This window comes from Camelina sativa, chromosome 20, assembly GCF_030686135.1.
Source record: "Camelina sativa cultivar CO46 ecotype springtype chromosome 20, ASM3068613v1".
NCBI lineage: Eukaryota > Viridiplantae > Streptophyta > Magnoliopsida > Brassicales > Brassicaceae > Camelina > Camelina sativa.
The window spans coordinates 20,621,437-20,645,719 of NC_141899.1; the positions used below are offsets into that span (position 1 = coordinate 20,621,437).

The 24,283-nt window shown below is 38.0% G+C and overlaps 2 protein-coding genes and 1 pseudogene across 3 annotated transcripts; 1 reads left to right on the plus strand and 2 right to left on the minus strand.

The window, feature by feature from the left end:
• Window positions 1-5,691: 5,691 nt before the first annotated feature.
• Window positions 5,692-6,289, minus strand: LOC147919210 (uncharacterized). The gene is made up of 2 exons (XM_087503895.1): window positions 6,227-6,289; window positions 5,692-6,015 (listed from the first exon to the last, which is right to left on the minus strand). Exons 1-2 carry the CDS (start codon window positions 6,287-6,289, stop codon window positions 5,692-5,694), a joined length of 387 nt encoding a protein of 128 aa, XP_087360021.1.
• Window positions 6,290-10,343: 4,054 nt separating this feature from the next.
• On the plus strand, window positions 10,344-11,400 carry LOC147919211 (agamous-like MADS-box protein AGL36 pseudogene; annotated as a pseudogene). The gene has a single exon (XR_015592143.1). The product of XR_015592143.1 is annotated as an agamous-like MADS-box protein AGL36 pseudogene (transcript).
• Window positions 11,401-22,233: 10,833 nt separating this feature from the next.
• LOC147919212 (uncharacterized) lies at window positions 22,234-22,831 on the minus strand. The gene is made up of 2 exons (XM_087503896.1): window positions 22,769-22,831; window positions 22,234-22,557 (listed from the first exon to the last, which is right to left on the minus strand). The coding sequence occupies exons 1-2, from the start codon at window positions 22,829-22,831 to the stop codon at window positions 22,234-22,236; spliced, it is 387 nt and encodes a 128-aa protein (XP_087360022.1).
• Between the last annotated feature and the right edge of the window lie 1,452 nt (window positions 22,832-24,283).

Sequence of the window (24,283 nt, forward strand, 5' to 3'; positions counted from 1 at the left end):
CATTCAAGAGCTGTTTGGATAATCTTTGTAAGGTACTAGCAAGATGTGAAGAGGAGCATTTAGTGCTTAACTGGGAGAACTGCCACTTCATGGTTACAGATGGTATTGTGCTTGGCCACCAGGTTTCAGAAGCTGGAATAGAGGTTGACCGCGCTAAGATAGAGGTGATGACAGGTCTTCAACCACCAGAAAATGTGAAGTCAGAAAGGACCTTTCTTGGGCATGAAGGGTTCTACAGTTGTTTTATTAAGGATTTCAGCATGATAGCTAGGCCACTTACTGCTTTGCTGTGTAAAGATTTCAAGCTTGAATTCATGAATGCCGCATAGATTTTGAGAGGATCAAGCAAGAGTTTGTGAGTGCTCCAATTGTTCAGCCACAGAATTGAGATTTACCATTTGAGGTAATGTGTGATGCTAGTGGTTTTGCAGTTAGAGCAGTGCTGGGACAGAGGAAAGATAAGAAACTTTATGCTATCTACTATGCAAGCAGAACACACGATGATGTACAAAGAAACTATGCAACAACAGAAAAGGAGTTGTTGGCGGTGGTGTTTGCTTTTGAGAAGTTCCGGTCTTATTTAATCGATTCCAAGGTTATTGTTCATACTGATCATGTTGCATTAAAGTATTTGATGCAGAAGAAGGATGCTAAGCCTAGACTTTTGAGATGGATTCTTCTTCTTCAAGAGTTTGACATTGAAATCAGGGATAAGAAAGGAGTTGAGAATGGTGTTTTTGATCACTTGTCAAGGATTATGATTGATGATGATGTTCCAATCCATGATTTTTTACCTGAAGAACATGTTTACTTTGTTGATACAGGTTTTCAGACTGACAACGTGATGAATACACCTTCGGCTAAACCAGCATCGACCGACACCACCTGGGTGTCGGTCGACACCACCTACGAGACCAAAGTATATGTTCGAGACAATATTTCAGCATCGACCAAAACCACCATAAGTTTCAGTCGACACCTCTCTTTTACCGAGACAAATTGGCCGCTTGATGGAGATGTAGCCGCTGTGGCTAGCTCCAACCAACCTTGGTATGCTGATATAGCCAATTATCTTGCTGCAGAAGTAGAACCAGACAAATTCACAGGCTATCACAAGAAGAGGTTCTTGAGAGAACTTAGAAGATACTATTGGGATGAGCCATACTTGTATAAGCATTGTAGTGATGGAGTTTACAGAAGATGTCTAGCTGAGACTGAAGTTCCTGATGTTCTGTTTCATTTCCATGGATCAGATTATGGTGGACTCTTTGCTACCTTTAAGACAGTGTCCAAGGTTCTACAAGCAGGGTTTTGGTGGCAACAATGTTCAAAGACGCTCATGAGTTTGTCTCTCGATGTGATGCTTGTTAGAGAAGGGGACAAATTAGTAAGAGTATGAGATGTCACAAAATTTCATCCTTGAGGTTGAAGTTTTTGATTGTTGGGGCATAGACTTTATGGGACCATTCCCTTCCTCTTACAAGAATCACTACCTCCTAGTAGTTGTTGACTATGTATCCAAGTGGGTTGAAGCAATTACAAGTCCTAATAACGATTATGCTATGGTTCTTAAGCTGTTTAAGACCATTATCTTTTCTCGGTTTGGAGTGCCTCGAATTGTTATCAGTGAGGGAGGTAAGGATTTTATCAATAAAGTGTTTGACAAGCTGTTGAAGAAGTATGGAGTTCAACATAGAGTCACTACTCCATATCACCCGCAGACTAGTCGACAAGTTGAGGTTTCCAACCGTCAGATTAAGGAGATTCTTGAGAAAAAGGTAGGTGTTACAAGGAAAGATTGGGCTATGAAGTTAGATGATGCATTTTAGGATTATCGGACCGCTTATAAAACACCACTTGGCACTACTCTTTTCCATCTACTTTATGGGAAAGCATGTCATCTTCCAGTGAAATTAGAGCACAAAGCAGCCTGGACTGTTAAATTGATGAATTTTGATGCCAAGATAGCTTCAGAGAAGGTTAGTACAACTAAATAAGTTGGATGAGTTATGTTTTCATGCATTTGAGAATTCTAAACTGTACAAGGAGAGGACAAAGGATTATCATGATAAAAAGATCATCTCACGACACTTTGAGCCTAATGACCAGGTACTTCTATACAACTACCGCTTGACGCTGTTTCTAGGTAAGCTATGTTCCTCTTAATCCGGTCCTTTTGCCATTCAAGAGGTTAGACCATATGGAGCCATTGTGTTGCCGAACTCCAAAGGAGAGAAATTTATCGTTAATGGTCAGAGGGTGAAATATTATTGGGCGAAAGCCGAGATACCAGACGTACACATTGTGCATTTGGACGATCCACCCTCAGCCTAATCTGTTGCCAAGTCAAGCTAATGACTTAAAAGAAGCGTTTGGTGGGAGGCAACCCACCGGTAGAAACTAATTATTTTCTATTTTCTTATTTTTGTTAATATATTAACTTTTAGTTTTGAGTTTTATTTGTTTCAGAAAAATAATATAAAAAACAATAAAAATGTTCGGACAGCATTGATTAGAGCATAGCATCGACCGACACCACTTGGGAGTCGTTCGACACCGGTGTTGGACCGCATAACAGATAAAAGGCTATCCGGCTACATACTTTTGGATTTGTTTAATGGGCTTTGAATTTTTAGTGGGCTGGGTTTAACTGATGAGCATCGACCGACACCACTAATTGGGTGTCGGTCGACATCGAGAACAGACGCGAAAAACCTTTATAACCCTAGCCGTCTTCTTCATTATTCACCTTCCTCCAAAACCCGACCAAACACTTCAAAACTTCATAACTTCTTCAATTTTGTTCCGTCTTGAGTGATTTTTGGTGCTAACCCACTCAATTTTCCCTCTTTTTTTCAGATCCAGTGTCAATTTCCTGGTTTGGAGCGATGTCACTCCTGAAAAAACAGAAAATGACTGGTGGCAAAGCTTCTTCTTCTCGCCAGTCCGGCCACCGTCAGCCACCGCGAGCTCCGGCGAGACCCTCCACCACCTTGCCTGACCTCTCTCTTCCTTCTCCCATTCCATCTCTCCCTCCATGGCCAAAGGAGGAACATGCCAAGATTAGCACTGAAAAGAAATGGGATGATGAACCTCTTGTTGAGCTTGGGAAGCCTGTATTCATCAACAGGCCATTGCTGAATCAGTGGGGGGAGAGTATGAGACAATGGTGTACAATGCTTGGTTAGAAGTTACTATCAAACCCACCAGGTTTGTTGATCCTGCTATTATTCATAGGATGGTAATTTATGCTGAGGTTTTAGGTTTGTTAGAGAAGATGCGCTTGGGAACTGTATGCTCTAAGCAATATGATTGTTATCCGGATTTAGTGCGTAAGTTTATGGCTTTTATTAGTATTACTTATGAGGATAAGCAGGATCCGCAGTCTTATGGCATAAGATTTTCTGAGATTTGTGATATCTACGAGTGGCCCCATTTCTTTCAGCACACTTCTCTGCCAAAGCAGTATTTGGGTGTTTCTACTCTTTGGTATTTCATAGGCATTGGAGAGTATAACTCCAAGGAGTCTCTTCAGTCAGATGTCAGACATCCAGCGCTCAGGTATATTCATCGTGCCATTGGCAACACTTTCTTTTGTAAGATGGAACCAGGAAAGATGAGAGCTTGAGAGCTTCAGAGCTGTACTTGTTAGGCCTCAGAGTTGGTGACTTGATTCACCCTTTTACTGAGCGTAGTGATCCTGGAGCTATTAACTTTGGGAGTGTTTTTGCACATCACATGGTCTCTCTGCAGGCCAAGCCGTTTATGGGTATTGGTATTAAGACTGAGTCTGTGGGGAGCCTTCTTACCACGATTTTTCAGTTCAAGAACATATCTACCAACGGTTTCAGTGTCATCACCAAGAGGAATCTCATGGATGAAGGTTACTTGAAGAGTGCTACTTGGCTGAAACAGGATTTGATGTGGAGGTTTTCTAATGACACTGGAGAGCATTTGATTCGGCCGCCGCGACCTGATCTTACCACCATTGGTGATGAGGCGGAGCAGTTACGTTTTACTCCTACTGCTGATGACTTTGTTGCTTGTCCTCCTACTCGTCTCCATCGAGTACCGCGGACTACTCCTGCTGTTGCACCTGCGGTTGACCCTGATGGGGGTTTTGAGGTTGGTTCTTCTTCTGGGACCGCGGCATTTGAGTTTCCAGAGCCTCCACAACCTTTTGCTACCATGGAATAGGGAGCTTATCAGGAGTACCAGACCTCCACTATGTGTGCCATCTGAAACGCTATTGCTGAATTTTCTAGGTGTCGCTGCATTTTTCCTACTAGGCGCAGATCACCATCCCCTCCTGCCGGTCGAGGTGCTGATACTGCCTAGCTTCTAATCATGGTTTTCTTTATCTTTTTCCTTTTTAGGTTGAGTCATTTTTCTTCTTGCATTGAGTCAGTTTGAGTTTGGATTTGTATGAAACTAATGAAATATCTATCTATCATGTTGCTTTTAACTTGTGTTTGAATGCTTCTTAACAGACTAATCATCCAAGGATTACTTACCAACACAATCTAACTGCAACTAACAAAGGATTTTCGATCATGTTTTGTCCGCAGAGGGTGTCAATCAACACCTTCATGGTGTCGGTCGACACTGTGAACTTCACAGAATAACATTGGTTGACCCATGGGTAACCTGTAACCAGTTCATCTTTTCATTACAATTTTCAATACATTTTTGTTTAACTTTGCTTCTCTCTTTCTTGATAACACTGGAGACAATGTTGTTTAAGTCTGGGGGAGGTGTCTACTAACTACTAACTATGTTTTTGTTTCTATTGTGTCAGTCAAAACCGTATTTTATTTTTATTGAGTCAAATTTTTCAAATTTTTCTTCTGGGTATGATCTTTAACTAACAGTTTCTATTCTTTTGCTAACACTCTAATGACTCTTGATTAAGTTTGACCTCAGAACCGAAGTGTGGAAAAGACTATGAGTTGTATGAACAATCCCGAAAGCCTTATTCAATGGATATCTGGTTAAATTAAAGTTTTCTCAATTTTTATCAAGATTTTAACTGGACTTAATCTCTTACTTTGGGAGTTGGAAATCAATGGACTAGACTTCTTCTTTGGGCCATACAAGACAGTGCAAGTTTTCAAAATATGTCTCCCCTCTCTCTTCCCTTCAGTACTCTAAAAAAAAAAGAGAAAGATCATAAAAAAATGGAGAAACAAAAAAAGAAGAAGGATATAAGTGAGCTGAGGGATGTCGCGTAAACCTGTGCATACTTCTATAAAAAATTGTTTGATAAAAAATGTAAAATGATACTCTAGAAAATTAGAGAAAAATCAACCCCTTGTAAGTGAGAAAAGAGAGAGGAAAAGAGATGTATGAAGAATGTCTTGGCAAGAAGATAGATCATATGCCACTGATCGATATTCCCAAGGTAAGAACTCGCTTTTATTTGCTTTAATTTATTTAATGAGATTACAATGGCAAAACTAGAGACTCTAGAGGATTGTGGGATTTGAGTAAGGAATGTTGATGCTTTTTATTGACAAGTTGTATGAAGTAAATTCTTGAGAGTCAAGGCGATGAAGTGCGAAGATCAATTGCTTGCAGTTGAGTGAGTTCATATGTTTTCAAACGTCTTTAACAGGTCTAAGTTTCTGTTTTGCTTGAAGGCAAGCAAAAGCTAAGCCTGGGGGAGTTGATATATCATGGTTTTTACGGTTTTTAACCATGATATAAGTGTGCCCATAGAGCATCATCCAACTTCTTTGTCCAATCCTTCCTTGTGATACCTACTGTTTTCAAAAGAATTACCTTGATTTCCCTGTTGGAAACTTCAAATCGACCACTAGTTTGAGGATGGTAAGGAGTAGCAACCTTATGCTTCACTCCATGCTTCTTGAGAAGAATCTCAAAGACCTTGTTGATCAAGTGTCTTCCTCCATCACTTATGACCACTCTTGGAATACCAAACCTTGGAAAGATGATTGTCTTAAACAACTTCAACACCACCTTTGCATCATTAGTAGGACTAGCTATGGCTTCTACCTATTTAGACACATAATCAACAGCCACAAGTATGTAGTTATTACCATATGAAGAAGGGAATGGTCCCATGATGTCTATATCCCATACATCAAACACTTCAACTTAGTTTGAGGCATTTCATCGCTCATGCTGATGTTTCCCTTTCTTTGACATAAATCACACTTGGAGATAATCTCTTTAGTGTCCTTGAACATTTTTGGCCACCACAAACCAGCTTGAAGGATTTTTGTAACTGTCTTGAATGTGGTGAAGTGACCCCCATAGGCTGCTCCATGACAAAGTTCTACTACCCTTCTATCTCTTCTTTAGAAACACATCTTCTATAAATTTTGTCCTACAAAAAGCGAAGAGATAAGGTGCATCCTAGTAGTAGTTATTGATGTCCTTAAATAACTTTTTTCTAGCATATCCCACCAAGTTTGGTGGCTAAAGACCACAAGCTAGGTAGTTAACATAATCTGCATACGAAGGACTATTCTCTTCTAAACTTATGACCTCTACAAGCTTTTTCCAAGTCTCATGGCTCTTATCTAGAAGTTGAATTGCCATTAGCCGCTATTCCAGAAGTGAATCATTGATTGGAATCTCATTGTCAATCCTCAATCTAGATAGATGAAAAGCTACTCAATTCTCAATGCCTTTCTTATCTTTAATCTCCAAATCAAACTCTTGAAGCAACAATATCCAACTCTTGAGCTTGAACTCCAATCTAGAGCTTGAACTATTGGAGCACTAACCAACTCCAGATTTGGAGATTTGGAGATTAAAGACAAGAAAGGCATTGATATTCAAATGGTAAACTAGATTTGGAGAGTGTTCCATATAAAGAAAGAGTTGGTTAGTGCTCCAATAGTTCAATATCAATTTGGAGCTTGAACTATTAGAGCACTAACCAACTCTTCATTTATCTTCTTGAAAGCTTGTAGACACTCCTCATCAAACTCAAATGCAACATATTTACACAACAACCTTGTAAGAGGCCTAGCAATCTTTGAGAAGTCTTTTATAAACCTTCTATAAAACCCAGCATGGTCCAAGAAACTTCTCATTTCCTTGCTGAATTTGGTGGTGCTAGATTGGTCATCACATCAATCTTAGCTCTATCAACCTCAATGCCCTTCTCTGAAATCTTGTGTCCCAACAAAATCCCTTCTTTCACCATGAAGTGACACTTCTCCCAATTCGAAACCAAATTGGTTTCTTCACATCTCTTTAAAACCCTGCAAAGATTAGAAAGGCAAGAAAAAAAAATCTTCATATACAAAGAAGTCATCCATGAATACTTCAACAACATTTTCAATGAGATCCGAGAAAATGGACATCATACACCGTTGGAAAGTAGCGGGTGCATTACATAGTCCAAACAGCATTCTATATATATATGAAGGTACCGAGACATGTAAATATTGATATACGAAATAATCCTGAGTAACCGTCTAAAAAGCAATAATGACTATGGTTTGCTAACCGTTCTAACATTTGATCGATAAACAGTAAAGGGAAGTGATATTCTAGAGGCGGCATTAACTTTTCTATAATCAATACACATGCAATGTCCAATTATAATCCTTGAAGGAATTAACTCATCTTTATCATTCTTAACAACAGTGACTCCTCCTTTATAGGGTACCACATGTACCGGTGAAACCCATGTACTATCCGATATAGGATATATGATACCTGTATTGGAGCTTTAGAATCTCTTTCCTCACTAGATCTCTTAGGTTAGGATTTAACAATCTTTGTGGTTCAATGGAAGTCATTGATTCATCATCTAAATGTATCCTATGCATGCAAAGAGATTCAAAGATTCCTTTAATATCATCTAGTGAAAAACCAATAGCTCTCCTTTAGTTCTTTAATTTACCTAGGAGAGTAACAGTTTATAGTTCACTAAATTCTTCATTGATAATAACAGGATAAGTAGAGTTTTGTTCCAAGAAAATCATACCTTAGCCCTTTAGGAAATGGTTTAAAATCAATCTTGGGTTCTTTAAGCTCACTCAAATCATCATTTGAGTCCCATTCAACTGAGTTCACCACCTGCTCTTTCAACTCAAGGAAGCTTCCATTATCACTAGAAGGCTTGCGAGAGTCAAGAATCTTCTCATACCCTTCACTATCTTCCTTTAGTAACCCAAACTCTCCTTGTTTAACAGTCAAAGTGTTTTGGGGCTCATCTTCTATGGCTAACTCTTCCAAAAGCTTATCAGCCAAAACATCCATTTCTTCAATGTAGAAAGCTTGTCTTTTAATTTTAGGCTTCCTCATCACCTTGTTGATGTCAAAACACAAGGCTTCCTTTCCTAAATTCAAATGAATCTTTCCTCTTTTCACATCAATCATAGCTCCTGCGGTTCTTAGAAATGGGCGTCCCAAGATGAGTGGGTCCTTTGGTTCGTCATACATTTCTAATTCAACAAAGTTAGTTGGAATCTCAAAATTCCCTACCATGACGGGTAAGTCTTCAAGCAGTCCTACCGGGGTTCTAACTGACCTATCCGACCTATCCGCAAGAACAAGGGAGATTCTACACTCTTTGTAGCGAGTGAAACCTAATCTTTTGGCAACCGAGAGAGGCATCAAGCTCACACTATCCCCAAGATCACATAAACAATGGCTAAAAGATAAAGGTCCCAATGAACAAGAGTGAAACTACCAGGATCATCAAGCTTCTTTGCTACTATCTTGTTTTGAATGATAGCACTACACTCATGGGTTAATATTATCATTCCTTGAGGAACTTGTCGTATGATGGGTTCAGCAAGAATGCATCAATGAGTGGCATTGTAATAGCAACATCTATTATTTGTGCATCAAACATAGCTCTATACTTGTCCACTTGTTGTTTCTTAAACCGACCAGGAAATGACAATCTTGGCTCAAGCCCTGGATCTTCACTCCCATAGAAAGATCTCCAAGGAAAAGCACCAAAACTCCAAAATCTCCCAAGAACGCTCTCTTTCTCTCTGTTTCTCTCTGAAAAACGGAAACAACACTGAAACCACGACCTAGGTCGACTTTCCACTTAAATAACCCCATTTTAAGGTTTCACTTAAATCAAACCAAACAAAATAAATAATTTAAATCAATATGGTCGAACCAAAAATTGATGGTGTCGATCGACACTTCCTTTGGTGTCGATCGACACCCATCCCCAAAACCAACAAATAGATAAGATTTTAAAATTAAACCTAATTATTCTACTGAACAAAACCAGGGCCGACCCATAAATTACCTCTTAATCGATGAATCCCAAAAAAATTTTCAAAAAATCCGAAACTTTGCTGTCCACCAACAAACTTCGCAGTCGACCCAGGAAATTTCAAGTGGACTCTTCCTTTTCTTCCCCACTTCCGTTGTTTATTACATCCTTTTACTCTTCGCCAACATCTTTTAGAATTCGCCTCGCTCCATTGTTATTGTCGATTTGATACCTATCAACAAGTTCGTTCTTTAGTTCCCAAATCATACCACAACATAATCTTCATAATTTATTGAACATAACATCTTCTTAAATTAATTGTACCAGAATTGTTGACAAAAGCCACTTGAATCACTACTCCGGTTCAAACGACACAAACGACTCCTTGGTTTCTATTGTTGTTTAGGGTTTAATGTTTCATTGTGTTTTTATTATTCATTTTTTCCATTTTATAAATGAAAATGACACTTTTGTAGTTACGAAATTAATACATGGTTTAAAGTCTTTTTACAACAAATTAGTACTATTCTAGTAAGTAACACTTTATATGTGTTAGTCTAGTAATAAACCAAAATATATGCGCTACTTTAGTAATTCTTTCAAAATGAAATATTTTCAAACCTGCTATATTACTTCTAATAATTAGCTAATAAAAAGTATTTTTAAATAAAAATAGCTGGTCATAACGCCCCTAAAGGTATTATATCTAATATATTTTTTTTCTATATTTCAAATTTTATTCACAAAAGTATTCTTATATTACTAACCGCACGTTCTAGATATGTTCTTCCTTTTTTTTTTGGACAAAATTCTTCCAAATTTAACAATCTATGAACAAATTAAGCTAGATAAAATTAGTTTTAATAATAAAAATAACTTATATGTATATATATATATATATTATATTATATTAAGTAATAAGCTAATGATAATGCACCAACTACACACAGAAATATAAGGATCTATATATAGATAAACACAGTAAATTGATAAAAGATTTATTGCCTCTAATTTGGACTTAGTGATAAGAAACCTAATGAATAGGGAAATCCTTTCGTTGCTATATAAACAGTCTTTGTGCCAACAAACTAGACAAACCATACAAAATAAAAGAAAAAAGATAATGAGGAAATTGAAATTATCTTTGATAGCCAATGAGAGATCAAGAAAAAAAACATTCATGAAGAGGAAGAAAGGGATAACGAAGAAACTTCACGAGTTGACAACTCTTTGTGGTGTCCAAGCTTGTGGGGTCATATACAGTCCGTATATGTCGGTACCAGAGGTTTGGCCGTCAAAGGAAGGTGCACAAGAGGTGGCAATGAAGTTTATGGAGATGCCGATGGCAACAAGAAACAAAAAGATGATGGATCAAGAAACATATTTGCGGGAGCAGATTACCAAAATCAAAGAGCAAGTATACAAGCTGGCTGTTGAGAATCGGGAGTTACAAGTTAAACGATTTATGTTTGATTGTCTTGAAGGAAATATGTCGGAGTATCATTATGGTGCAAATGACCTTCACGATTTGCATCGCTATATTGATCAATATATCAATCAGCTTACTCAAAGGATGCAAATTCATTTAGAAAATGGTGAGTCTTCTTCTTTCTCTCCTCTTCCTGTTGGAGTTGCGGATATAGATCCTCCTGCTCTTGCAGATTTTGCTGTTGGTGTGAATACAGCCGCGGTAAGTGCTACTAGAGAGTTTTGTGCTCATATTCCATACCAAAATATGAATATGAATCAAAATCTGCAAGAACCGGTTCAATATCATACTTCGCATGATTTTTATGGTCATATTCAAGGAGTCTACAATAACATGACTTGGAATCATGATTTGAATTTTGATTTAAATCATAACATGAATTTGAATGTAGATCTGAATTCCAATCAGTAATTGAATCAAGAAAACTCATTTAATGATATGATGCTGGCACAAAATGTGGGTTATGCTGGAGGACATGCTAGAATTCCTTTGATAGATGGAAACCACTACAACTATCACCAACAACCAACTGTTGATCTTGCCATCACCAATCACATGCCTTCCATCACCTCCTCTACCACCTCTACTACTAGTGTTTATGCTTCATACAGTAACAATAATCTTTAATTAAAAGAAGCATATTTTTACTGTAGTTTTCAGTTGTCTGAATTTATGAGTTTTATTTTCTTCATTTCAGAAAAAAATATTTAATGTTGTCTTTATTTTTATTCTTTTTTCAATTAATTGTTGTTGGCTAAGGGTTCTACCTGAATGCATTTATCTTGTTTTGATTATTAAGAAATGTATTTGTGCATCATAGCGTATCAATTTTAGTTTTATTGAAGAAGTTTAGTTTTTCGAAATAAAATAATTAGGTTTTTTGAAATATAATAAAACAATTAAGCAGGTACAACCAAAGATGTGGGCAAATTAACTAGAGTTTGTTTTTTCACAAAATATCTTATTCTTATCATCATATTTGCCACCCAAAAATGTGGGCAAGTTTATTTTTTATTTTTTTTTTTTTTTTTTTTTGTGAAGTAGTATGTTTAATCACCATCAAAATTAGTTTGACTTTTCAGAAAACGATGATATTTAGTGCTAAAATTCGAAAAATAAAGAGCATGTTAAGTACCCACATTCGTAGACACATTTCAGTGACCAAAATATTTATTACATTTTTGTGGTTTATTCATTATAATTCCTTTAAGTCTGGTACTAAATTCAGGACAATGATTCAATGAAACTACCGGACGTGTTTTTAAAAATAATAGAATTAAATACTCTATTATATTTAATTACACCCAAAAATAAACCAACAACAAACCAATATGCATAGCGGAAGGAATATATACCAAACCAATTCTAATTTATTATGAATATAATATCCATTATAACCAATAAAAATCAGTAAACTAAGACCATCTCCACTAAATAACTTGTATTCACTTGCTTATAATTAAAATAATCATATAATTAATATTACACTAATCAAACCAATCCACTTACAAGTTTAAAAATCCAATCCACTAGAGATCTCCTATCAAAATTTCCTAATCATTAAAATAATAATTTTTAAAAAATTTGTTTATTATTTATCAAATTTTCATAAATTATTAAATAATCCAAGATAACAAAACAATTATTTCAATTACTTAATTACATTAAAAAGAAAACAATTATTTTTACATAATTGGGAAGTATTAGCATCCTCTAGGACCGGAGAGACGACCAACAAAATTGTACTGCAAATTATCAAATTATATAGTTTATACTTTGGCAAGATAGTTTAGGCTCTCAGCATGGAAAGTAAAGATTCATACGTTTGGGTATGTGTCGACTGGAATATCCACCCTGATTGGCTGCTTGACGATGAGACCGGACGAGCTACCGGGAGAGTTTAGCCAATTTGGTGCTGGAGGGTGATGAAACAGATCTCTGCAAAGTAAAAGATAAACCAACAACCTGTTAAAAGTCATTTAAACCTTAACGCATAAGAACCTGTCAAAGATATATATGATTGCAGCATCAAAACCAAGAAGAAAATGAAATACATTTTATCAAATACTTCTTCCACGGAATAAGGGGCAATGTATTGCATTGTCGCAACTTAGCAACCTGTAATTTCTTATCCTAATTCATAATATTCATGGAATAATGATAGTGGAATGGAGAGATATCATAGTCTCAACTAAGTTAGTGAATAATAAAAACGTTCACACTAGTTAAAATAGATTGTAACAGACTGCAAACAAAGACTATGCACTAACCTTTGCTATGATCTCTACGAAGGTCACACTTGTGATCTGTATGATATCAAAAAGGTTTTGTATGCATGGATTCCTGTGAGACAACTCAGAATAAGAATTCCAAGAAATTAGTTCTTCATAATAAGATCAACATCATTTGTTTTTTGCTAACATCTAACTAAACATTTGTTTTTTGTATAAAAGTCCTAGTTCTGACGCAAGAAACAAAAAATTAAAGTAGATCTTACGAAGAAGAAAAGAAACTCTAACTATAACAGTATGGCGTAAGCTTGTGACGTTCTAAAGATACTTGCCAACAGAAAAATTGCAAATGATCCAAATCAGTATGACCTTGAGCATACAAGAATACATGAAGTTCCACTCCTTTTCACTTAGCAATCACGTTGATAAGGGTATGTAAGAAAATGTCAGATCTTAAGCAGAGTGGAGTATTTATAGCTTCACGAAGTCAACCATCACAAAACGAAGAAAAAAGCTGATTCTATAAGATATTGAGGCACTAACAATCCATTACCCAATCGAGGCCAGACAAACAGGGTTCCTAGGTTTAGATAAATGTTTTAAAATTATAAGCATAAGACTTTTTATAGAATCCAGTACACAATTGCAGTAGTTTGAGCTAAAATAAAGAGCTTAATTTGCAGTGGTGGGTAGATAGCAACTCATATTTGAAGATCCAAATCAGTAGAACAGAGATAGAACAAAAAAAAGAAAACAAGTCAACAACAACACGAAGAAGAATAAGAAAAAAAAAACATTTAGGTGACTGAGAAGGGTGCAGAGTGAGATGGTGATTGGTTTAAATTACTTATCTTGCTCAACGGGGAAAGAAGGCTGTGATCGGAGACCACCACCATAGAAGTTAGGTGACTGAGAAGCCGACGGAGACACAGTAAAAGGCGTCGATACGTAACGAATCTCCCTCCACCAGTAACACCAAGGTAGATTAAATGATCCTGTATCTTCAAGTTTTGTTGGTATAACAGCTTCCCCAATCTCTTTTAGATCCTTCATGTCTTGTTCCTGAGCTTTCATCTTGGATAATTCAAGCAGCATGTCCTTGTAGGAAGGATTTTGAACAAATTTGCTCAAGTCAGGCCCTCTCTCCTCTTCCTTGTAAGCAATGGTAATCTCTTGTATAGCCATTACTTCCTTCAAGACTTTCACTTCCTCCTTCTTCTCAATGACAACCTCTTGTTGTATGGCCATTACTTCCTTCTTTTCAATGACTGCTTCTTCCTTCAAAGCCATCACTTCATCTTTCTTCTCAATGACAACCTCTTCTTTCAAAGCTGTCACTTCCTCTTGTTGCAAAGCCATCAATCTGCTTATTGGTTCAGCTTTTCAAACTGCCTTGCCTCCTCAATCTGCTTATTGGCTTGCCCAAGCAACAATTGTTGCATCATAGTGCATAAGTCAGGTGCTTGGGCTTGGTAGGTCTGAAACATTGGAGTGTGACACCATTGAGTCTGGAAACCTTGTTGTTGGTGCATGGGTGCATAATAGAACTCACTGCCTTGAAACATGGTTACTGACTCGAACAGACACTCCGTCGAGCACAGGCTCGAGTTGATGGTCGAGTCGACTGGGAAGTGCTGTCTATTTAGATCCGGCGTCTGACTCAATCAAGTGCTCGATCACGACTCGGTCGAGTGGTGGTCGAGTTGATGGTCGAGCTGGCACCTGAAACTCAATCACAGACAAGCAGGAGAAGAAACAAGAGCAGTAGTGAACAAGTGGTTATACGAACTTAATCTTAGACTAATATGGATCCTAAATGTCACAAAAACACACTCAAATGGGCAACGGCGCCAAATTGAAACAGGCTTATTTTGTATGGTGGTTAATGATGATGGATGTAAGCAATGGTGATATGAATGGAATGATGGATGGGTGTTTCAATTCCCCTTATGCTATTGCAGTACAAGAGGTATCAATCCTATCTGAGTGTTTGTGAACAGTTAAGATGTGCATATGAATCTAAGTTAAGACAAATGTAAAGATTGCTTGTCACTAACAATCCTAAAATGATAATGTAAAATGCAGAAAATAAACTACAAGAACCAAGAACTAATGCAAATGAAACTGAATGATTGAAACAGTAATGAAGCAAGAACAGAAATAGAAACTACTACTAATGAACTAATGCAAGACAATCAATGAACTGAAAACTAAATGTATGCAACAGGAATGAAACAGGAATGAGACAGGAATGAAATGCAAAACATAAACCAGAGTTCTGGGGATGAACTCGAGCAAACACTCGACCGAGTGTAGGTCGAGTGGGAGGTCGAGTTGGCTAAATCCGGAAAACAGAGCAACACAATAAAAACAGAGCAATGCAAATACGAATCATTCACAAGCAAGCAACAGGGTTAAGACTTTAAAATCAATAAACAAAGAAGGTCCTGAGGATGGATTCATGGGATGAACTAATCATTGTGGTTATCTAACTTGGTCAACAAATCTCAAGCAAACTTTGAGCTAACCTCTAGACATATGAATCTAAGACAAGTTTCTCCCACTCTCATGGTCAAGAAACAATCAAACCTATGCAATTCTAGACTTGTTCTCACACAGTAAAGAATCTACACAAGCAGGCATTAAGCAATACATCTCAAACCAAACAAGACCTCTAATCTCTTAGCAAGCCTAATGGTAAGCTCTAGATCTAGCCTTATCTATGCTTCTTAAACATTGGTGTGATGCTAAGGAGCTTGAAATCAGATCCTAACCTCTCAGTTCAGGATCAGCATTAAGAACATCTAGCCTAGAAGAGATCTACAACAATCAAGCTTGACCAAATCACACAAACCACAAGATCAATCCATCCTAACCATCCTCAAGATCCTAAGAAGACTACTCACAACAAGACATGATGAAACAAATCAAAAACCCAGAAAATATTGAAACTTGCATTATTAGAAAGATGAAACAAAGATCTTCAATATTAATCAAAGGATCAAACTCAAATTCTCAATATTAAGAAAGTTATGAAACTAACAATATTGAGGAATTTAGTCTTTTTCAAGTACAAGATCTAAGAAAAATAAAAGTGCAAAAGGAATAATTCCCAAAAGGGTAAAAACTAGGTTTAGAGAATATCTAAAAAGCTGGACTCCTTTGGTGGCTGCAGGTACAAGGCTTTATATAGGAGGGGAGTGGAAGCCCTAAAAATAGAAAAAGTCAGAGTAGTCGACGGCTCGGTCAATTCGACCAGTGCTCGGTCGAGTGGCTGGTCGAGCTGGCTTCTCTCGTGCAATCTCCACTCGGTCGAGTCCTCCTCAGCACACGGTCGAGTGTCTGGTCGAGTGTGCGGTCGAGTTGGACTCTAGACCTTGGTTCTTCAGCCTTAACTCCCTTGTTTCCTCCTCATGATTGCTTCACATCTCTCCTCCATTGCTTCCATACTCCTTAAGCTCCAAAATCACCTGTGTATGCATGAAAAGATGCAAATGCAATGCAACTAAACTCTAATGCATGATTAGTGCTAAAGCTACACAATAATGGCCTAAATGATTAGCAAAAGATGCAAAAGATGTGAATAAACTAAGGGAAAAACAAGGTAAAATATATGAACATCAGATATTCATGGATGATCTTTCAGTTTATGGATCTTCATTCAAGAGCTGTTTGGATAATCTTTGTAAGGTACTAGCAAGATGTGAAGAGGAGCATTTAGTGCTTAACTGGGAGAACTGCCACTTCATGGTTACAGATGGTATTGTGCTTGGCCACCAGGTTTCAGAAGCTGGAATAGAGGTTGACCGCGCTAAGATAGAGGTGATGACAGGTCTTCAACCACCAGAAAATGTGAAGTCAGAAAGGACCTTTCTTGGGCATGAAGGGTTCTACAGTTGTTTTATTAAGGATTTCAGCATGATAGCTAGGCCACTTACTGCTTTGCTGTGTAAAGATTTCAAGCTTGAATTCATGAATGCCGCATAGATTTTGAGAGGATCAAGCAAGAGTTTGTGAGTGCTCCAATTGTTCAGCCACAGAATTGAGATTTACCATTTGAGGTAATGTGTGATGCTAGTGGTTTTGCAGTTAGAGCAGTGCTGGGACAGAGGAAAGATAAGAAACTTTATGCTATCTACTATGCAAGCAGAACACACGATGATGTACAAAGAAACTATGCAACAACAGAAAAGGAGTTGTTGGCGGTGGTGTTTGCTTTTGAGAAGTTCCGGTCTTATTTAATCGATTCCAAGGTTATTGTTCATACTGATCATGTTGCATTAAAGTATTTGATGCAGAAGAAGGATGCTAAGCCTAGACTTTTGAGATGGATTCTTCTTCTTCAAGAGTTTGACATTGAAATCAGGGATAAGAAAGGAGTTGAGAATGGTGTTTTTGATCACTTGTCAAGGATTATGATTGATGATGATGTTCCAATCCATGATTTTTTACCTGAAGAACATGTTTACTTTGTTGATACAGGTTTTCAGACTGATAACGTGATGAATACACCTTCGGCTAAACCAGCATCGACCGACACCACCTGGGTGTCGGTCGACACCACCTACGAGACCAAAGTATATGTTCGAGACAATATTTCAGCATCGACCAAAACCACCATAAGTTTCAGTCGACACCTCTCTTTTACCGAGACAAATTGGCCGCTTGATGGAGATGTAGCCGCTGTGGCTAGCTCCAACCAACCTTGGTATGCTGATATAGCCAATTATCTTGCTGCAGAAGTAGAACCAGACAAATTCACAGGCTATCACAAGAAGAGGTTCTTGAGAGAACTTAGAAGATACTATTGGGATAAGCCATACTTGTATAAGCATTGTAGTGATGGAGTTTACAGAAGATGTCTAGCTGAGACTGAAGTTCCTGATGTTCTGTTTCATTTCCATGGATCAGATTATGGTGGACTCTTTGCTACCTTTAAGACAGTGTCCAAGGTTCTACAAGCAGGGTTTTGGTGGCAACAATGTTCAAAGACGCTCATGAGTTTGTCTCTCGATGTGATGCTTGTTAGAGAAGGGGACAAATTAGTAAGAGTATGAGATGTCACAAAATTTCATCCTTGAGGTTGAAGTTTTTGATTGTTGGAGCATAGACTTTATGGGACCATTCCCTTCCTCTTACAAGAATCACTACCTCCTAGTAGTTGTTGACTATGTATCCAAGTGGGTTGAAGCAATTACAAGTCCTAATAACGATTATGCTATGGTTCTTAAGCTGTTTAAGACCATTATCTTTTCTCGGTTTGGAGTGCCTCGAATTGTTATCAGTGAGGGAGGTAAGGATTTTATCAATAAAGTGTTTGACAAGCTGTTGAAGAAGTATGGAGTTCAACATAGAGTCACTACTCCATATCACCCGCAGACTAGTCGACAAGTTGAGGTTTCCAACCGTCAGATTAAGGAGATTCTTGAGAAAAAGGTAGGTGTTACAAGGAAAGATTGGGCTATGAAGTTAGATGATGCATTTTGGGATTATCGGACCGCTTATAAAACACCACTTGGCACTATTCTTTTCCATCTACTTTATGGGAAAGCATGTCATCTTCCAGTGAAATTAGAGCACAAAGCAGCCTGGACTGTTAAATTGATGAATTTTGATGCCAAGATAGCTTCAGAGAAGGTTAGTACAACTAAATGAGTTGGAAGAGTTATGTTTCATGCATTTGAGAATTCTAAACTGTACAAGGAGAGGACAAAGGATTATCATGATAAAAAGATCATCTCACGACACTTTGAGCCTAATGACCAGGTACTTCTATACAACTACCGCTTGACGCTGTTTCTAGGTAAGCTATGTTCCTCTTAATCCGGTCCTTTTGCCATTCAAGAGGTTAGACCATATGGAGCCATTGTGTTGCCGAACTCCAAAGGAGAGAAATTTATCGTTAATGGTCAGAGGGTGAAATATTATTGGGCGAAAGCCGAGATACCAGACGTACACATTGTGCATTTGGACGATCCACCCTCAGCCTAATCTGTTGCCAAGTCAAGCTAATGACTTAAAAGAAGCGTTTGGTGGGAGGCAACCCACCAGTAGAAACTAATTATTTTCTATTTTCTTATTTTTGTTAATATATTAACTTTTAGTTTTGAGTTTTATTTGTTTCAGAAAAATAATATAAAAAACAATAAAAACGTCCGGACAGCATTGATTAGAGCATAGCATCGACCGACACCACTTGGGAGTCGTTCGACACCGGTGTTGGACCGCATAACTGATAAAAGGCTATCCGGCTACATACTTTTGGATTTGTTTAATGGGCTTTAAATTTTTAGTGGGCTGGGTTTAACTGATGAGCATCGACCGACACCACTAATTGGGTGTCGGTCGACATCGAGAACAGACGCGAAAAACCTTTATAACCCTAGCCGTCTTCTTCATTATTCACCTTCCTCCAAAACCCGACCAAACACTTCAAAACTTCATAACTTCTTCAATTTTGTTCCGTCTTGAGTGATTTTTGGTGCTAACCCACTCAATTTTCCCTCTTTTTTTTCAGATCCAGTGTCAATTTCCTGGTTTGGAGCGATGTCACTCCTGAAAAAACAGAAAATGACTGGTGGCAAAGCTTCTTCTTCTCGCCAGTCCGGCCACCGTCAGCCACTGCGAGCTCCGGCGAGACCCTCCACCACCTTGCCTGACCTCTCTCTTCCTTCTCCCATTCCATCTCTCCCTCCATGGCCAAAGGAGGAACATGCCAAGATTAGCACTGAAAAGAAATGGGATGATGAACCTCTTGTTGAGCTTGGGAAGCCTGTATTCATCAACAGGCCATTGCTGAATCAGTGGGGGGAGAGTATGAGACAATGGTGTACAATGCTTGGTTAGAAGTTACTATCAAACCCACCAGGTTTGTTGATCCTGCTATTATTCATAGGATGGTAACTTATGCTGAGGTTTTAGGTTTGTTAGAGAAGATGCGCTTGGGAACTGTATGCACTAAGCAATATGATTGTTATCCGGATTTAGTGCGTAAGTTTATGGCTTTTATTAGTATTACTTATGAGGATAAGCAGGATCCGCAGTCTTATGGCATAAGATTTTCTGAGATTTGTGATATCTACGAGTGGCCCCGTTTCTTTCAGCACACTTCTCTGCCAAAGCAGTATTTGGGTGTTTCTACTCTTTGGTATTTCATAGGCATTGGAGAGTATAACTCCAAGGAGTCTCTTCAGTCAGATGTCAGACATCCAGCGCTCAAGTATGTTCATCGTGCCATTGGCAACACTTTCTTTTGTAAGATGGAACCAGGAAAGATGAGAGCTTGAGAGCTTCAGAGCTGTACTTGTTAGGCCTCAGAGTTGGTGACTTGATTCACCCTTTTACTGAGCGTAGTGATCCTGGAGCTATTAACTTTGGGAGTGTTTTTGCACATCACATGGTCTCTCTGCAGGCCAAGCCGTTTATGGGTATTGGTATTAAGACTGAGTCTGTGGGGAGCCTTCTTACCACGATTTTTCAGTTCAAGAACATATCTACCAACGGTTTCAGTGTCATCACCAAGAGGAATCTCATGGATGAAGGTTACTTGAAGAGTGCTACTTGGCTGAAACAGGATTTGATGTGGAGGTTTTCTAATGACACTGGAGAGAATTTGATTCGGCCGCCGCGACCTGATCTTACCACCATTGGTGATGAGGCGGAGCAGTTACGTTTTACTCCTACTGCTGATGACTTTGTTGCTTGTCCTCCTACTCGTCTCCATCGAGTACCGCGGACTACTCCTGCTGTTGCACCTGCGGTTGACCCTGATGGGGGTTTTGAGGTTGGTTCTTCTTCTGGGACCGCGGCATTTGAGTACCAGACCTCCACTATGTGTGCCATCTGAAACGCTATTGCTGAATTTTCTAGGTGTCGCTGCATTTTTCCTACTAGGCGCAGATCACCATCCCCTCCTGCCGGTCGAGGTGCTGATAATGCCTAGCTTCTAATCATGGTTTTCTTTATCTTTTTCGTTTTTAGGTTGAGTCATTTTTCTTCTTGCATTGAGTCAGTTTGAGTTTGGATTTGTATGAAACTAATGAAATATCTATCTATCATGTTGCTTTTAACTTGTGTTTGAATGCTTCTTAACAGAGTAATCATCCAAGGATTACTTACCAACACAATCTAACTGCAACTAACAAAGGATTTTCGATCATGTTTTGTCCGCAGAGGGTGTCAATCAACACCTTCATGGTGTCGGTCGACACTGTGAACTTCACAGAATAACATTGGTTGACCCATGGGTAACCTGTAACCAGTTCATCTTTTCATTACAATTTTCAATACATTTTTGTTTAACTTTGCTTCTCTCTTTCTTGATAACACTGGAGACAATGTTGTTTAAGTCTGGGGGAGGTGTCTACTAACTACTAACTATGTTTTTGTTTCTATTGTGTCAGTCAAAACCGTATTTTGTTTTTATTGAGTCAAATTTTTCAAATTTTTCTTCTGGGTATGATCTTTAACTAACAGTTTCTATTCTTTTGCTAACACTCTAATGACTCTTGATTAAGTTTGACCTCAGAACCGAAGTGTGGAAAAGACTATGGTTGTATGAACAATCCCGAAAGCCTTATTCAATGGATATCTGGTTAAATTAAAGTTTTCTCAATTTTTATCAAGATTTTAACTGGACTTAATCTCTTACTTTGGGAGTTGGAAATCAATGGACTAGACTTCTTCTTTGGGCCATACAAGACAGTGCAAGTTTTCAAAATATGTCTCCCCTCTCTCTTCCCTTCAGTACTCTAAAAAAAAAGAGAAAGATCATAAAAAAATGGAGAAACAAAAAAAGAAGAAGGATATAAGTGAGCTGAGGGATGTCGCGTAAACCTGTGCATACTTCTATAAAAAATTGTTTGATAAAAAATGTAAAATGATACTCTAGAAAATTAGAGAAAAATCAACCCCTTGTAAGTGAGAAAAGAGAGAGGAAAAGAGATGTATGAAGAATGTCTTGGCAAGAAGATAGATCATATGCCACTGATCGATATTCCCAAGGTAAGAACTCGCTTTTATTTGCTTTAATTTATTTAATGAGATTACAATGGCGAAACTAGAGACTCCAGAGGATTGTGGGATTTGAGTAAGGAATGTTGATGCTTTTTATTGACAAGTTGTATGAAGTAAATTCTTGAGAGTCAAGGCGATGAAGTGCGAAGATCAATTGCTTGCAGTTGAGTGAGTTCATATGTTTTCAAACGTCTTTAACAGGTCTAAGTTTCTGTTTTGCTTGAAGGCAAGCAAAAGCTAAGCCTGGGGGAGTTGATATATCATGGTTTTTACGGTTTTTAACCATGATATAAGTGTGCCCATAGAGCATCATCCAACTTCTTTGTCCAATCCTTCCTTGTGATACCTACTGTTTTCAAAAGAATTGCCTTGATTTCCCTGTTGGAAACTTCAAATCGACCACTAGTTTGAGGATGGTAAGGAGTAGCAACCTTATGCTTCACTCCATGCTTCTTGAGAAGAATCTCAAAGACCTTGTTGATCAAGTGTCTTCCTCCATCACTTATGACCACTCTTGGAATACCAAACCTTGGAAAGATGATTGTCTTAAACAACTTCAACACCACCTTTGCATCATTAGTAGGACTAGCTATGGCTTCTACCTATTTAGAGACATAATCAACAGCCACAAGTATGTAGTTATTACCATATGAAGAAGGGAATGGTCCCATGATGTCTATATCCCATACATCAAACACTTCAACTTAGTTTGAGGCATTTCATCGCTCATGCTGATGTTTCCCTTTCTTTGACATAAATCACACTTGGAGATAATCTCTTTAGTGTCCTTGAACATTTTTGGCCACCACAAACCAGCTTGAAGGATTTTTGTAACTGTCTTGAATGTGGTGAAGTGACCCCCATAGGCTGCTCCATGACAAAGTTCTACTACCCTTCTATCTCTTCTTTAGAAACACATCTTCTATAAATTTTGTCCTACAAAAAGCGAAGAGATAAGGTGCATCCTAGTAGTAGTTATTGATGTCCTTAAATAACTTTTTTTCTAGCATATCCCACCAAGTTTGGTGGCTAAAGACCACAAGCTAGGTAGTTAACATAATCTGCATACGAAGGACTATTCTCTTCTAAACTTATGACCTCTACAAGCTTTTTCCAAGTCTCATGGCTCTTATCTAGAAGTTGAATTGCCATTAGCCGCTATTCCAGAAGTGAATCATTGATTGGAATCTCATTGTCAATCCTCAATCTAGATAGATGAAAAGCTACTCAATTCTCAATGCCTTTCTTATCTTTAATCTCCAAATCAAACTCTTGAAGCAACAATATCCAACTCTTGAGCTTGAACTCCAATCTAGAGCTTGAACTATTGGAGCACTAACCAACTCCAGATTTGGAGATTTGGAGATTAAAGACAAGAAAGGCATTGATATTCAAATGGTAAACTAGATTTGGAGAGTGTTCCATATAAAGAAAGAGTTGGTTAGTGCTCCAATAGTTCAATATCAATTTGGAGCTTGAACTATTAGAGCACTAACCAACTCTTCATTTATCTTCTTGAAAGCTTGTAGACACTCCTCATCAAACTCAAATGCAACATATTTACACAACAACCTTGTAAGAGGCCTAGCAATCTTTGAGAAGTCTTTTATAAACCTTCTATAAAACCCAGCATGGTCCAAGAAGCTTCTCATTTCCTTGCTGAATTTGGTGGTGCTAGATTGGTCATCACATCAATCTTAGCTCTATCAACCTCAATGCCCTTCTCTGAAATCTTGTGTCCCAACAAAATCCCTTCTTTCACCATGAAGTGACACTTCTCCCAATTCGAAACCAAATTGGTTTCTTCACATCTCTTTAAAACCCTGCAAAGATTAGAAAGGCAAGAAAAAAAGAATCTTCATATACAAAGAAGTCATCCATGAATACTTCAACAACATTTTCAATGAGATCCGAGAAAATGGACATCATACACCGTTGGAAAGTAGCGGGTGCATTACATAGTCCAAACAGCATTCTATATATATATGAAGGTACCGAGACATGTAAATATTGATATACGAAAGAATCCTGAGTAACCGTCTAAAAAGCAATAATGACTATGGTTTGCTAACCGTTCTAACATTTGATCGATAAACAGTAAAGGGAAGTGATATTCTAGAGGCGGCATTAACTTTTCTATAATCAATACACATGCAATGTCCAATTATAATCCTTGAAGGAATTAACTCATCTTTATCATTCTTAACAACAGTGACTCCTCCTTTATAGGGTACCACATGTACCGGTGAAATCCATGTACTATCCGATATAGGATATATGATACCCGTATCATGGAGCTTTAGAATCTCTTTCCTCACTAGATCTCTT

What these genes read in the sequence shown, in the direction of transcription:
- LOC147919212 (XM_087503896.1), bottom strand. Translation starts at nt 22,831, where the DNA reads ATGGAGCAGCCTATGGGGGTCACTTCACCACATTCAAGACAGTTACAA. An exon ending in TACAAAAATCCTTCAAGCTG is followed by an intron (nt 22,558 to 22,768) that starts GTTTGTGGTGGC and finishes GTCTCTAAATAG; the next exon opens with GTAGAAGCCATAGCTAGTCC.
- LOC147919210 (XM_087503895.1), bottom strand. Translation starts at nt 6,289, where the DNA reads ATGGAGCAGCCTATGGGGGTCACTTCACCACATTCAAGACAGTTACAA. An exon ending in TACAAAAATCCTTCAAGCTG is followed by an intron (nt 6,016 to 6,226) that starts GTTTGTGGTGGC and finishes GTGTCTAAATAG; the next exon opens with GTAGAAGCCATAGCTAGTCC.